The following is a 14,293-nucleotide window of genomic DNA, read 5'->3' on the forward strand; positions in this document are numbered from 1 at the left end:
CTGACAAGGAGATGCTTCGGCTAGGGGCTGCCAGCCCATCTTAGGGTGAGGAGCCAAACCACAGCTCTGCAATTCAAGGCTGTCACAGGACCTGCAAGCAGCTGACCCTGCTTTGCCATGTCGCAGAAGCAGCACTACCCCCATGCACAGGCATAATCAGCTCATGCGCCAACCCCCTGTGTAGGAAAACACGTGATGTGGTTCAAGTAAACACTGTTCTTTAAAATTCAAAGGAAGTTTTATCTGCCTGGTGAGGAAGGAAAAATAACACCTAAACGTAAATACTGGGGAGATGTCTGTTTGTCTCTGAAAGCAAACTGAAGTCGTGAGAAGTGGAAAGTGATCCCGCCTCGCTGGAGGCTGGGAAAGGGGCAGTGCCTAGCTCCTACCCAGCAAGCCCTACCACCACACATCATGCAATCCCTGACCCCATGATGGGATAAAAGTGCAAATCACACGTCACCTACTGGATGCTGATGGTGGAAAAGAAAAAATAACCTGTATCAGTGCAATTTTCTTTAACAGCCCAATACTGTCTCTTGACAAATAACATTCGTTTCTGGGAATGCTGCCCTCTTGTGAAAGGTGAATAGTATAACATCCCCTCCCCTCTTCAGCTCCCCTGCCCTTAAGGCTGTGTTTTAATAACACATGGATGAGTTATATGCTGTTACTGTACTAGACATAATTTCAAACGCTGTCCCTTAAATTTCCCCGATTACAGTACAGAAATCTGCGAGGGCTTTTTTGAAGTCTTGGTTACTTTTCCCTGATGAATTCTAGCTTAGGTGGAAAGAACCACGACAAGGTAGCGCCTCATATCGCACTCTGGGATCATTGTATGCATCCCATGCATTTCCAGCCTGGTGGTGCATCCTCTCCCTGCACCATGACCTCATGATCTGAGTGCGCTGGAGAACTGAGCTGTGGGTTTATGGTGTGTGATTAAGCAGCTGTGGATATGCAAGTGGCATGGCCACGCAACCCAACAAAATAGACAATGTTCTGGGAAGCTCTTTAAGGAGAACTTGGAGTCACATTATTATTTGAAAGCAAGATGTTTTTAAGCAAGATTTGTAACTAAAGGCAGAAAGAGATTCGTGTTATCCCCTGTATCCAACTACAAAGGCAGCTGATGCTCACATCCATCCAAAGCCTGAAACCTAGCCTGTACTTCAGTGTCAGAGCTTCTTCCCAGCACAGGATGCTACATGTTGTGCATGTATGTCTGTTGTGTGACCTTACACAAACTGAAATTTGATTCCTCTGTGGCAACTAGAACAAAAAAAAATTTATTCCAATATTTGCAAATAATACTTTCGAAGGGAAAATATTCTGGCATTTGCCCAGTAATTTAGACACTGTGTAAATGTAAGCTTCACAGAATTTTTCATTATTTCTTTATTCATTCTGTCATGTACATTCTTACTGCAGTTTGTTCTCATTTCCAGCAGATGTCTTAAGTGCCCTAGGAATGATTAGGAGAGCTCTGATTTTATATTGCTTATCCATCAAAGTAAAAGAGAAAAGACGAGGCTCTCCTCCGTCTGCTTAGTACTCAGGGTAAATCCATTTTGTTGTACAGCCTTACAGCAGTGTTGCCCGGTAGAGGATCAGGCTCAGTCTGATTATACATTTTCTAGACACTTCGTTATTGTAGGAAGAGCAGTTGCAGACAGACACCCATCAGGTCAAACGTGTTTGTACAACTGGGGTTTCAGAAGCAATGGGAGATCATTTGTCCTGGCTTTGTCAATATTATTTCTTAAAATATTGCTATGGGCTCTGCCTGGATTAAATCAGCTTCATATAACAAAGGGACATAATTTCCCAAGTTACATGGACATCTGACTTATTAATCTTCTGAAGGTCTTTGAATCTCAGGATCACACGTATTTGATACCACTTCATTGCAGTGGGAAAACGCACAGGATAGGTTTGCGATGATCTGGTGCTCATGCTCATTTTTGGTGCTTCTCCAGCCACAGGACAAGTTGTCTTTGCAGTCCTTATACCCCTTCCTGCAGGGCCAGGTTCCCTTGCAAGTTACTGAGAGGCCCTCAGCCCACAGAAACAGGGAAGTTCCTGTGAGTAAAATTGTCTCTAAAGGCAAGAGTTTTTCCTGCAGAAGGCCAACAGCCTTTGCTCCTTCTCTGGTAACTAATGGCATAAAAGTCAGAGACCATGTCCCCATGCAGAACAACAGAGGTGCCAGGTTACCAAAGCCGTACATGTGAGCTGGTAATAGTTGTGCTGCACTAGATGTGAGCTGGCGCAGCCTCCTGAGATACGAGCTGGCAGGTTTGCACAGTGCCTCATGCGGCTTCATGGACTGAACAGCGTGGGTCTCCATCAGCTTGAGGAACTTGGCGTTGCACGCTGCTGCTTGATGTAGATGCTCCCCAGGTTGGAAGCAATGAATGGTATCTATCACGGCAGCCCATTTGCAAGGGATCTAATGTGACCAGGAAATAAACCAGCTGTTGTAAAGAAAAGCTAGCAAAGTCATCTCAGTGCATGACTTGCCATACAAGTGCTTGCTTTACGTATCCAGGCAACTTGGCCGGCCTTTGCGTGCTGCCTGTGGTAGACCAGAGGGCCACCAGTCCCCTGGAGTGTCAGCAGCAGCTAAAAAGTTATAATACAGAAATAAATATTACTCCCTGAATTTTTAATACTGCAGCTGTGACTAGGTTCATTTAGAGGACTAATCAGCTTGATCCTGTCCCTATCAAAGCCAGTGGTAAAACTGTGATATTCACATTTGAGGTGAATTTACCATCTTAATGGGAATAATGAAGGAAGCTTGCAACAATTATCCTTTTATTATTCTGTTTTGCCTGATGATTAGCAAACAGAACACTGTGTAATAACTTTATACATTGCTGACTTGCTCAACAAAATGCAGATCAAAGATCTCATATGAATCATATTATGTACACTTCATTAAATTAACCAGCAATGCTAGGGAATGTGCTGCAAGAAAGAATATTGAAATGAAACTAACATTTAATATGTGAACCTGAGAACTGGTTAGAGCAAGTGTCACACAGCACAGTCAATGGCATCTAATACGTTTAGGTGAGTGGTTGCAGATTTATCATTCAAGTGAGACCTTAAAGACAATTCATTTTGTAAATCCCCTGTCACATGCCTGTGCTGAGTCTCTCAGCACTGCCTCTCTCCAGTGACACACTGCATAAACACACCACTGATGCACGGGTCCAACATCACCCGGCAATCAGACTTTATTATGGCACTCATTTGTACAGCCCAGTATGCAACACCATTTCCCATCTGATCCTCAGATGGAGCAATCCCTGTTCCCCTCTTGAGGTGAGGATGAGCCAGAAGGGCAGGATCTGCAGTCTCATCTGAGTCCAGGCACTGCATGTTGGAAAAGGTGGGGTTCTGGGATCTGGGTTGCTCCTTTCCCTGTGATTCCCTACCAGAGGCAATTACTCAGATATACATAGAGAGGATGATAAAGAAAATAGTGGAAAATGGCCACATTCAGTGTTGGTTCAGGCTCTGAGCTATCCTATTTGATGAGAAAGTGAGGAAAATTTAGACCATTGTCGCTCAACTGCATATATTTCTATGGGGCTTTGTCAACAGTGTCTCAGCTGAGAGCACTCAGCATAAAGTCCTGTGCATCTCCTTTGCTTTGGAGCAGGTATAATTGGAGACACAGTTTTCATCCCTTGAGGAAGAACTTTCAGCTCAGCTGCTAAGTTTAATCAGGATTCCTTCAGTAAGTGGAGAATTAAATGCCAGAGAACCATAAATCTCCTAAGTCTATAAACCAAATGGTAATAATATGGCATTGGGTAAGTAACTTAATTTCATTTTTCCTGTCTACAATAGACATGGTCCAGGAACTCAGAGATGCTTTTATATGACCAGTGAGACACTTGGCAAGTCACAAGAGATTTGGTTCTTTTTTTTTTTTTTTTTTTTTACATTGGGAAAATATTCCTGATATAGAATGCAGACACTAAAAGGAAAAACCAGCAGCAGAGAAACAGAAAAATAATTTGCCAAATCAAACTGACTTAGAAAAGAAAAACACTTCACTTGTCATCATCTCTCTTCTGTGTAAGCAAAAAAATAAGCATTTTCTCCTAGAAGCCTCTGGAAAACATCCCTGATCTGACACAGCCTCCAGGCCATACAGTGCCTGTATCACCAGAAGACACCCCAGTCACCATTCAGCTAACTTCACCCACCAGCCTTTACAAATATTATTTGGTTATTAGCTTATCACCTGGCCAGACCAAGGGCTAGCCATTTCAGGGAAAGTACAGAAATTCTTATCACAGATAATCCATCTAGTGTATCCACCATGTCACCCTGTTCTTCTAGGGCAGCTGAGATGCTGCATCATTTACTGCTGCACCATATAGTGGAACACATCTCTCCGTGTGGGGAAATGTATTTACGAAGATTACCCAGCAGAAGAGCACAAAATTATTTGTACTGGAACCTGCAGCTTATCAGGAGAATGATATTTGGCAGGGATACAGCTCACATCTGGTAGAACAGAGCATACTTACAGTTCTGGAGGCTGCAGAGGGAGAAGAGCTGCTTCCAGCCGGGCTGCAGGTAGCAGGAGGCTGATTGCTGGCAGCCAGACCTTGGACCTGAGACTGGCAAAGAGCCCCTGTGCCTGGTGAGCACAGCAGCTTGCAGGAGCTCTGGACATGGGTGGCATAAGTACTTCACAGCTGTAGCAAACCTGCACCCACACAAGTGCTCACCTCCACTTCCCCAACCCCCTGACCCTCAGAGTAGAACAGTTTTTCCTCCACTACTTTTCCCAGTTCTTTTTGGGCTAATTGTAGCATCTCAGCATGGTCCCTAAGCCAGAAAAAAAATTCTTCCAGACAGACCAAAGCTCTTGTAAGCTCAGAAGGGAAACAAGCAGGCCCCCCAGCCCCTGCAGTCCTCCATCAGTCACAGAGCCCACCCACCCAAACTGCAACTCCCTTTTTTATAGCTGGCAGCTGCTGTTCCCACACCAGCAAGTGACAGTGGAATCTCTTAGCCCACCCATTCAATCCCTGGCTGGCCAGTTTGCAACTGTGTAGGGCTGTTGGCTGGCTAGTGGTGTCTGTACCAAGCATTAAAGATCATGAGGGTTCAGGAGATGCAAGATTAAAGACTCTTCCTTTGTCTTTTTAGGTTATGTTTTAGTTCAGTCAGTCTTAAAGCTTTTATCAATATCTGTGAAGACCCTTCCTTTCGAAATGAAAGCTGATCTTACATGATGGCAGGTGTGTGAGTTTTTAAGAGACATGCCAATCACTGTGAAAGCTGACAATGCTTGTTCCTGCCCTTTTCTCATCTTGCCCAAAATGCCTGCAAAAGAGAATAAAGTGCTACCAGAGAACAAGGACTATTATTGAGTATGGCAGGGACTTGAGAAACCCCGCAAAGGCTGGGACCCCCAGGTCAAACCTGGTGAGAGGTATGGACCTGTTAGTGTAGCTCCAAGGAGGATGCTGACTGGCAGCAACAGCAGTGGCAGTGTCAGGCACCCCTTTATACGGTACAAAGCACCTCTATGAACCTTCCCTTTTTCAGCTTTGTGCAAGCCTGGTGGGCTGGGGTCGGAAGCAATGGTGTAGCAACTCCTCCGTGGTTTTCCAGGAGCTGGAGGGCTCAAGTATGTTGTGTGCTGGCAATCACAGTCATACTAGAAGAATCTTTTCTGACAAAAAACAACCAGGATTAATCACTAAGCTCCAGAAAATGAGAGGGGAAACACAAAACGGGATGAGGTGAGGACCAGGGATACTCAGTATCCTAAGATGATTTTGTATTTTATCCGGCCAGATGCCACGCAAAGGCAGCCTGCTGCATCTCTGCTTGCTTGGTAGCACCCTCTGTGTGTTAGATTGCACTACAGTCGAGTATAGATAGCCCAGTGGGAAAGTCGGTAAAAGGCAGAACTATGTTAGTAATCACAGAGTTTGCAAAAGGCTATGGCTGTTTGCTTTCAGCCTTCTCCTGACACAGTGATTAGGGATGCGCTGATCATTATTTGCTTATTAAGACTTGAAAACAGAGGACAGAAATTTACTCAGCTTTTCTTCACAAACAGCAAGTGTCCATGCGAGCTTTTCGACTATAGGGCAGATGCAGTAACAACTGAAGTGAGATCTTTCCAGGGACATAACCAGTTTTAGAACATGTCCTGAATGTCTGGAATGCAGGTAAAATTTCCTCTTTGTTTGGATATTAAACTGAAGCTCATTGAACCATTTCTTCCTTTCATGCAGGAAGACCTTTAAAGCCACGAACAGAAGTACAGGCTTGAGGTGACCTGTAAGGTTTGGTAACCATGATCAGTTCTTTGAAAGAAAAAGTGTAAGAATTACCTTCAGGAGAGGTGGTCTAAGACCACATGTGAATTGAACCACCTCCTTGCAGCCCTAAGTCCAAGACCCAGGGAGAGTGGGATTTTAGATTCAGTCACGTCCTTGTGCTATTAGCTTATCTGGAAGACCACACGTGAATTGAACCACCTCCTTGCAGCCCTGAGTTAAGTCCAAGACCCAGGGAGAGTGGGATTTTAGATTCAGTCACGTCCTTGTGCTATTAGCTTATCTGGTGATGGCTGTTTTGGAATCTATTTTAAGATTATTCCCTTAGAGTATCTTCATTTCTGAAAGGCACTGTCTCTCTGAGGATAACGTGTGTCAATCCATCTCCCAGTGCAATCTGAGTGCCAAAATTCTGGAAACTAGTTTCTATCCCTATCAAAATACACTTCCCTGAACACATCATGAATTGTGCTTATATAATGTTTTGAATTTCTTAGACTGTAATGTTCAACATTTTACATTTAAATTGTTAATATTCTGTAAAGGAGCACACTTGGTCATTTTAATAACCTCGATGTACTTTTTAATAACAAAAAATTCTCTGTATATCCCTCAGTGACCAAAATGGAAAATAAGACCTCAAATTTTCCTCCTTACCAATTCCAAGTCAGTTCCCTAATGTGACCATAATATTAGAATAAAACATGTAAACCAGGGATAATGCTATGCTAAATATTTTATTTATATTTTTATGTAAACATAATTTGCTTTGTAGGCACAATATAACAAAAGCTGTAAAGCAACAAATACAATTAAACAGTGTTTCAGTTCACTTCAATCAGGCTTAAGTTAAAGAGAAGCTTTCACAGTTCCTTTAAGGCAAATTGAGAAATAATTTGTTTCACTTGAAGAAACTATCCAATTGTCTTAGAGTTGTTTAAACAACACTGTCAGTAGTAAGCACAAACCTTCATTTCTACTACAGTAAGACTTGGTCAGAACCAAGTCTCAGCATTGTTATTCTGTGTAACACGCCCTCTACCACTTCACACGCGATACTACTCCTTGTGGTATTCTAAAAGGTACTTAGGGCTTGCGGGCCAAATTCTGCTAGCACAAATCCTGCTTCCACAATAGATACCTGAAAAATTTCCATTAATTTCAGTAACAACCTTCATAGATGCCATATTAATACCAGTAAAACACGGAGCAGAATTTAGCTTGCTGATGGTAATACTCATCTGTGTCACACAGAAGTATTCCTTTGTACTCACTGCAATTACCAGATATTCTGCCGATCAGAAAATGGCCCTAAAATCGGTATGAATTAGCATGAAGAGGATTTTTGCCTTGCTAACAAAACCAGAAAGAACTAGCCAAAATTATTTCACTTGATTCTTGTCCCTATGGCATCTGTGGCCATGACCGAGATCACCCATCTTCATTTGTCTTGAAGGGTAATTTAACCGTAGAGCCAACTATAATGCAGTTTCTAACAGAAGAACGGATTTGCTATTCTGCTTGCCCTACTAATTTAAGGCCTTGAGAATGCCACTTTACTGCCAGCTCGAAGGTCACTAGCAATATTGCTCACTTTGGCATCAAATCAAAATTCCTACTTATGTTAAGGTTTGTTGCAGGACAACATCATTACACTAACTGCAAAACAAAATTGGGCATGTTTCCTACCATTGTCAGCTTATGAGTTGTGAAAACTTAATGGCCTTCTTAAAAGCACAACTGGCAAGCCTAATACATGCTTTTTTTTTCAGTGGATAAAATCCCTGTTTGGGCCTGATATGGCACTGGAAGGGCAGGCAAGTCCAGCTTGAAAAGAAAATCAACTATAGTGAAGTTCAACATCTAGAGAAAACTGAAGTTCTGGTTAGATCAACATTTCAAAAGCTTTTTTGGCATTTTTCTCCACAGTATTTCTTCTCATTATTTTTGAATTTGTTTAACTCAAGGGAAACTCCTTCAGAATGAACGTTCTGCACAATTACCTGGTATTGGAACAGCAACTTTGTAAGTACAGTGTAAAGAGATGGACATTAATACTCAGGCTGCAAGATGAGACAAACAAAAAACAAGAGAGAATCTTCTAAAACCACACATAAAAGTCATCCATACCCACAATTCCTTTCAGATTGAGAAAAGCCTGAGAAGCCCTCCCTCTTCACTCTTCTGTATTAGTTTTTAACTTCTATCGCTACAGGATACTTGTAGATTTAGGTGAACAACTAGCCATGCTTGGGGAGATACTTTCTTTTGAAAAAAAATATATTAATTCAAAGATATATGGCATTATACAAGGTCTCTAACATTCTTTTAGCATTTCTACTGTAGGTGATTGCAGTCATTTTAAAATAATTGTTTTAATAAGACAACTGAGGACCTGAGTAGCTGCTGCTTGGACAGGTGAAAGACATGGAAAAAATATTTACTTTTGTCATGTTTAGATATAGTTTCCACTAGTGGGAGGTAGATAAGACTAGCTGGTCTTTGAATACTTGATCCTGCAAATAATCACAAACATAACTGTACATATGGAACAGAGCTTTTGATAGAACCACTCACCTAGATAAAGTTATCCCTGTGCATAATTTCTGATGGGATTAAGGCCTAAAACTCGTTTTTTACAGGGTTAACTTCTGTAGGAGTTCAGCCCCAGATTGATAGTTGATCAACACATTAGTGATTTCAGAGCAGTGAACTCCATCAACAAATTTATTTCCACATACTGATGAGTGATCCTTACTAACAGGATCTAAAAGCGAAATTTAAAATTGATTTGGGTTTGGGACACAGATGAGTCAATGTGTCCTTAGCAGAAGATGTTGATCTGTCAATAACGAATGAAGTGTTTAATTACTGGTGCTGATGACTAGCATGATTGTACATTACTAATCAAAGCCAGTCAATTAATGATTTCTTGCACAATTTCAGATTCTACAATTCTAAATGAGGTATTTTTGAAATTGAAGATAGGATTGCTTATAAAATGATAAAGCATGATGGAGGAAAATGAAAACTCATCTTTTTTTGCAACTTTTATCTGTGGTCCATAACAGGAAAATTATTTTAACACTGCAAATCCACAAACGTAAAATCTTCCCTCCAGTTACCAGAATCTTTCAGACATCAAGTGGGAAATTTTTTTTGTTACTGTTGTCAAATTCCAAAAAAAGCCCAATCCCCCCCAAATAACTTTATGCAAAATGTTGGAAGAAGATGCCCATCTAAAATTACACAGTAAGTTAATAAGGCTTTTAAAGTGGAACAGAAAAATCCATGGGACTCCTACAGGGAAATGGGGTATTACACAGGAATGACATAATACTGCACTGGATGAGAATGGCACTGGAGTTCAAAACAACAATGATCAACAGCTCATAGCTCAGCTGACTGCAGACAAATACAACACACACTGTACTACAGCATTTGTTCACTGATGCACAGAATAGATTTCCCAGTCTCGTTCCCTTCTACTTCATCAATCTTTCTGCTTCCACCACCTCTGGCTGTTACTGGATGAACGGCATGCGCTCTTTGTTCTCATTGTCCCCTTCATGGTCTTCTTCCTCTTCTCCAGCCTCACTTGTCTCCGTGCTGTCGTTGGCCATCTGTAGGATGAAAGATGAAGGACATCAGAGCGCCTGGTTTTATTCATTCTTATTTCGGTTTGATTCATTTGATAAAGCGACTTTAAAAATTGAAGAAGACATTGTTGCAACATGAAAATAAACACTCTGTCTGTGTAAAACTTTTGTTGGCACTACACCACTTCCAGCTGACATTGTAAGCTGTTCCCTCATGGCTTACAGCTGTCTTAGGCATCAGAAAGCTGCTTGGTAGGAGAGCTGCACAGGCAGACTGATCTCTGCACTTGTAGCAAACTGATATTAAGGCTCTCGGATAGGAAACACGACTGTGTAGGAAGTTCACAGAATGTGTGAGACCTCTGGTTTACAACTCCTTCTGTATCTGCTCTTCCAGACACAGAAAACACTATTCTTTAATGCCAGCTAACAGATGGGATCTGGTTCCACGTGAGGCACAGTGTCATGAAACCTCAGAGAGCAATTTTTTTATATAAAAAACAATGAAACTTTATAGAGCAGTGGATACGTAGGTGCTGGCAGAATATACCAGTGACAGAGTGCAAATCTTGGATCATGCAGGAGTGGGGAGAAACTGCATTTCTATATTTACTACCTGTACAGGTAGTAGGCAATTACAGAAATTTTCATTCAGAATAGCGTTTAAGGAGCATGTTGTGTTTTTTCACATGAGAATATTTATTATGAGCTGTGTATTGGTACAAGACCCTCCTGTACTTCACCTTCTCAGTTTTACTTGTCTCCAGAGGCACACCAAGAGTCTGGTTAACTGGACAGGTGGTAGTGTTTAAGAGCATAGACTAATGTGACTGAATTTTCTTATACACCAACATTACCTCTCTTAGGACACAAGATGTTTCTTGTATTAGCCTATAACTATTTCAAAACCAACTAAGCAAGGGACCCATTCACTTTTTAAAGAGAAATGCAGTGACATTACACCTTCCCTGTTTGGTAACTAGGCTCTGCTGGAAATAAAAAGAATAAAAGCTCAAACACAACCTGATTTTAATGGAGAAAAGCAACGCTCTGAAGTTACCCATAGTTTTCAATTAACACCCATTCGTGAAAGTGTATCAGATTTGTTCTCACCTTCTGACCAAAGGCTATTGTGAATATACAATATCAGGAGAACATATGGAAAAAATACATGAATATTGTGTTAGGGATTCTTGTTTACAGTTTTAAGATGCAATTCAGCTACAAAATAATGCCCCATTTCCATGTGTGAGGTCCCAAAAGCCTTCCTTTTCCTTGCAGCAATTTTGTATGAGATTTAGAGACAGTTTGAGACTAAGAGCAAGTAAGAGCTTAACTGTAATTCCAGGTTCTTTTCTGTTCTTTCAGAACAGAAGATATCTCAGGTCTGAAAGCAAACTTCATACATCAGTATTGATTTGAAGTCAATTTTTCATTATCTTTTTTACTGCTCTTTCCTACATCATCAGTGAATGTTTAGGCCTGACCTTGACTTTCACTTCCTACTGCTCTCTCTAATGTTTCAGTACCACGTTAAGTGCTTCAAACCCAGTGGACCAGAGCTCCATCACAACTGTATTCCTTCAGAACATTTCTAGAAGTAAGTATTTGGATATTATAATTCATATATTGTAACAGAAGTAAAAGAAATTCCTATCAAAGGTGTACCTCAACTTTTGTATGGGAATCAGAAACCACTTCTCTGTTTGTATGCTGAAGTAATATTGACTGTATCTTCTTCTGTTCAATCCATTTATTAATGCTGTAATTTTGTATTATGTGAAACATCTATTGGTTTGCCATCACAGGGACAGAAGTAGATGTTGCAGATACATTTCTGAAGAAGCAGATAGCATTTCAGTATAGAAAATTAACTGCCGGGACTCTAGGAATTACAATTACATTTCACCTTGGGTTAAAAATATAAATTATGATTATTGGTTGTATTTAGGTGGATTGGATTTAGAATAAAAGACTAGTAAAAATAAATTGTAAGGTATGTTTCTCCAGAGGTCACTACCGTGCTTTAACTTGTGTGCCATACACCATGTATGTAGTGCTTTGCACTCACCAGTGGAGTGGGTGCTTTCTCCACGTCCAGAATTAGTTTTCCTATATTTCCTCGGTCATGGATTCTCTGCATTGCCTCCTTCACCTAAAAGAAAGGTAACCGATTGATAATTTTCAGGACACACTAAGAGAATCTGGAATTCCTTCCTTCCAAAACAAGCAATACATTTAAGGCATCCTATGTGCAATCATTCAAGCAGCTGCTTGAAACAAAATTTGTAGTTAAACACTTTTCAGTGAATTTGTAAGGCCTGATTCTTGCATCCTGTGTGCCAAAATGAGATGTGAGTCTTGATGACAATCTCTGGATAGCATAATGCACACTATAAAAGTAATGGTCAGTCGAGGTGCAGAGAGATATACAGGCTCAGGGAGTTAATCCTTACAGGTTGTTCATTAGACTTTTCTCTCTGCAGAATATTTATTAAAAACCCCTACTTTCACTGAAAGTATGAATTGTTTTTCTAATTGACCTAGGATACTTTCAATTAATTTCTTTTTTGTTCCTGTAGAGGGAATGTCAAACCCAGTCAGTGACTGTGATTAAGGCTATATTGTGGTTCTCACTGCATAAGTGAGTACTTATTTTCTTCTTTTTTTCCAATTTTTAAAAAATTTTGCAGAAGTAGCATCCTACGGATATCACGTAAGAGTAGACATTTAACACCTGGCTGCAATTTGCACGTGAGAAAGGAACAAAACCCTCTTCTTACTAGTGCACTGGAGAGGACTTTATTTTGATGTATAAACTCTCAGAACTCATGAGAGTGCAGTGTTGATGAACTGAAAGAGTGTGTGTGTGTGCGCGAGTGTGTGTAAGTTAGAAACTTCAGGAACTGAAAATGTACACATGAAGGCTGTTTCATATCCTCATCACATTATTTTTCGCTGGCATAGCAGGATATGTTGAGACAAGAAACAGTTTCATGTTAATAGGATCTACCATCTGTGACATAGTTTTATTGAATATTTTAAGAATAATGGCATAGAAGTTTGAAACAATATGCTGACTTGGGAACAGGTGTGTCCCAAAGTACATTTAAAAGCCTGAATTGGGGTCCAGGCACCTACAATAATTACTAAATGTCTACTACAGAAGGAGGTATGAGATTCTTAAAGATACTAAGCGAATACAGCTTTCAACTTCCAATTAAATGTAATGGATGCTGGGCATAAAATGTCTTTACCATCTGTCAGCCTTTATTTTGAAAGCTGGCTGCAGTGAACTCAATATTACAACCTTAATTTTGCCAAGTGGTTCTCTCAATTAGTAAATATCAGACTTAAAATAAAAACCTGTTAGAACAAAAGAAAAATTGCACTGCAAAACACAATGACTTTCCAACTTAGGGCATAACTGTAAATTAACCTTGGAAAACACAATCTTACGAACCCCACTGGACAGAAGGTTGACCTCTAAATGTACTACACAAAATCACAATAACTTCTATGAAGTTACTTTACAGCATAAATAGGCTTGTTCTGCACTATGAACAATATTCCTTCAAAAATACCCAAGAAAGACTCTGAAGAAGCAGCAGCTATATTATTTTTTATGAAACTTATTAGCTAAATCAAGCTTTTAGGAGTCTATAGCACAGCAAAAATAACCAACATAGATGTGACAGAATTGGAGAAATCACCAAACACACTTGCAGTCCATTGAAATTTATTACCAGAACATTATGTGGAAAGCGGGGCATGCAACATTGATTTTAATTTGTACCATATCATATTTAGCAAGGCAAATTTGAGAAAATGTGCTTTCCCTGCATTTTTCACATGCACAGTATAAAATTTAAGACTCTGGAGAAAGGTTCAGGAGTTGTTTCCAGGACACTTGTAAGTAGCTTGCAAATGCAAACAGCAGGCAGAGGCAAAGGGAACGATAAAACTTATAACAATAATAGTGGCTATGGCATCCAGATGGAGCTATTAAAATATATAAAAAAATTGAAAAAAAGTTTGAAGAGCTGATACAACTGACCTAGTTAGTCAAATTCTGTACTAGTGCAATTCCATTCAGTACGCTATGTCTGAGTTAGGAGACCATGAGCTATTTTATAAATGAGTAATTTTTATGTTTATGGCTGCTAACAGTCCACTTATTCAACCAAGGCTGCAACTACTTGTTTCCCAAGGTGCCTCTTATACTATAAAGGGCAGAGAACATGAAAAGCCTTATTTGCTGTGCAAGTATGGCTAAGGCTTAAGTTGTTCTATGTAGGCTACAGAGAAGCATTTACTTTTTCATGTGAACGTTTAAGTGCTGTGTATAGTCTGCCTTTCGCAGAG

General features: G+C 40.3%; 1 protein-coding gene across 1 annotated transcript in view; it reads right to left on the minus strand.

Moving 5' to 3' along the window:
- Nucleotides 1–9,371: 9,371 nt before the first annotated feature.
- The window catches only part of VAT1L (vesicle amine transport 1-like), a gene marked incomplete at its 5' end in the record, with an annotated part of 50,770 nt that continues 45,848 nt past the window's right edge, over nt 9,372–14,293 (minus strand). Inside the window, 2 exons of the mRNA XM_010074201.1 lie at nt 9,372–9,952; nt 12,000–12,083. Coding sequence (XP_010072503.1) covers nt 9,854–9,952; nt 12,000–12,083 — 183 coding nt within the window. The remainder of the gene's footprint in view (nt 9,953–11,999; nt 12,084–14,293) is intronic.

Source organism: Pterocles gutturalis, unplaced genomic scaffold (genome assembly GCF_000699245.1).
Source record: "Pterocles gutturalis isolate BGI_N339 unplaced genomic scaffold, ASM69924v1 scaffold8732, whole genome shotgun sequence".
Taxonomy (NCBI): Eukaryota; Metazoa; Chordata; class Aves; order Pterocliformes; family Pteroclidae; genus Pterocles; species Pterocles gutturalis.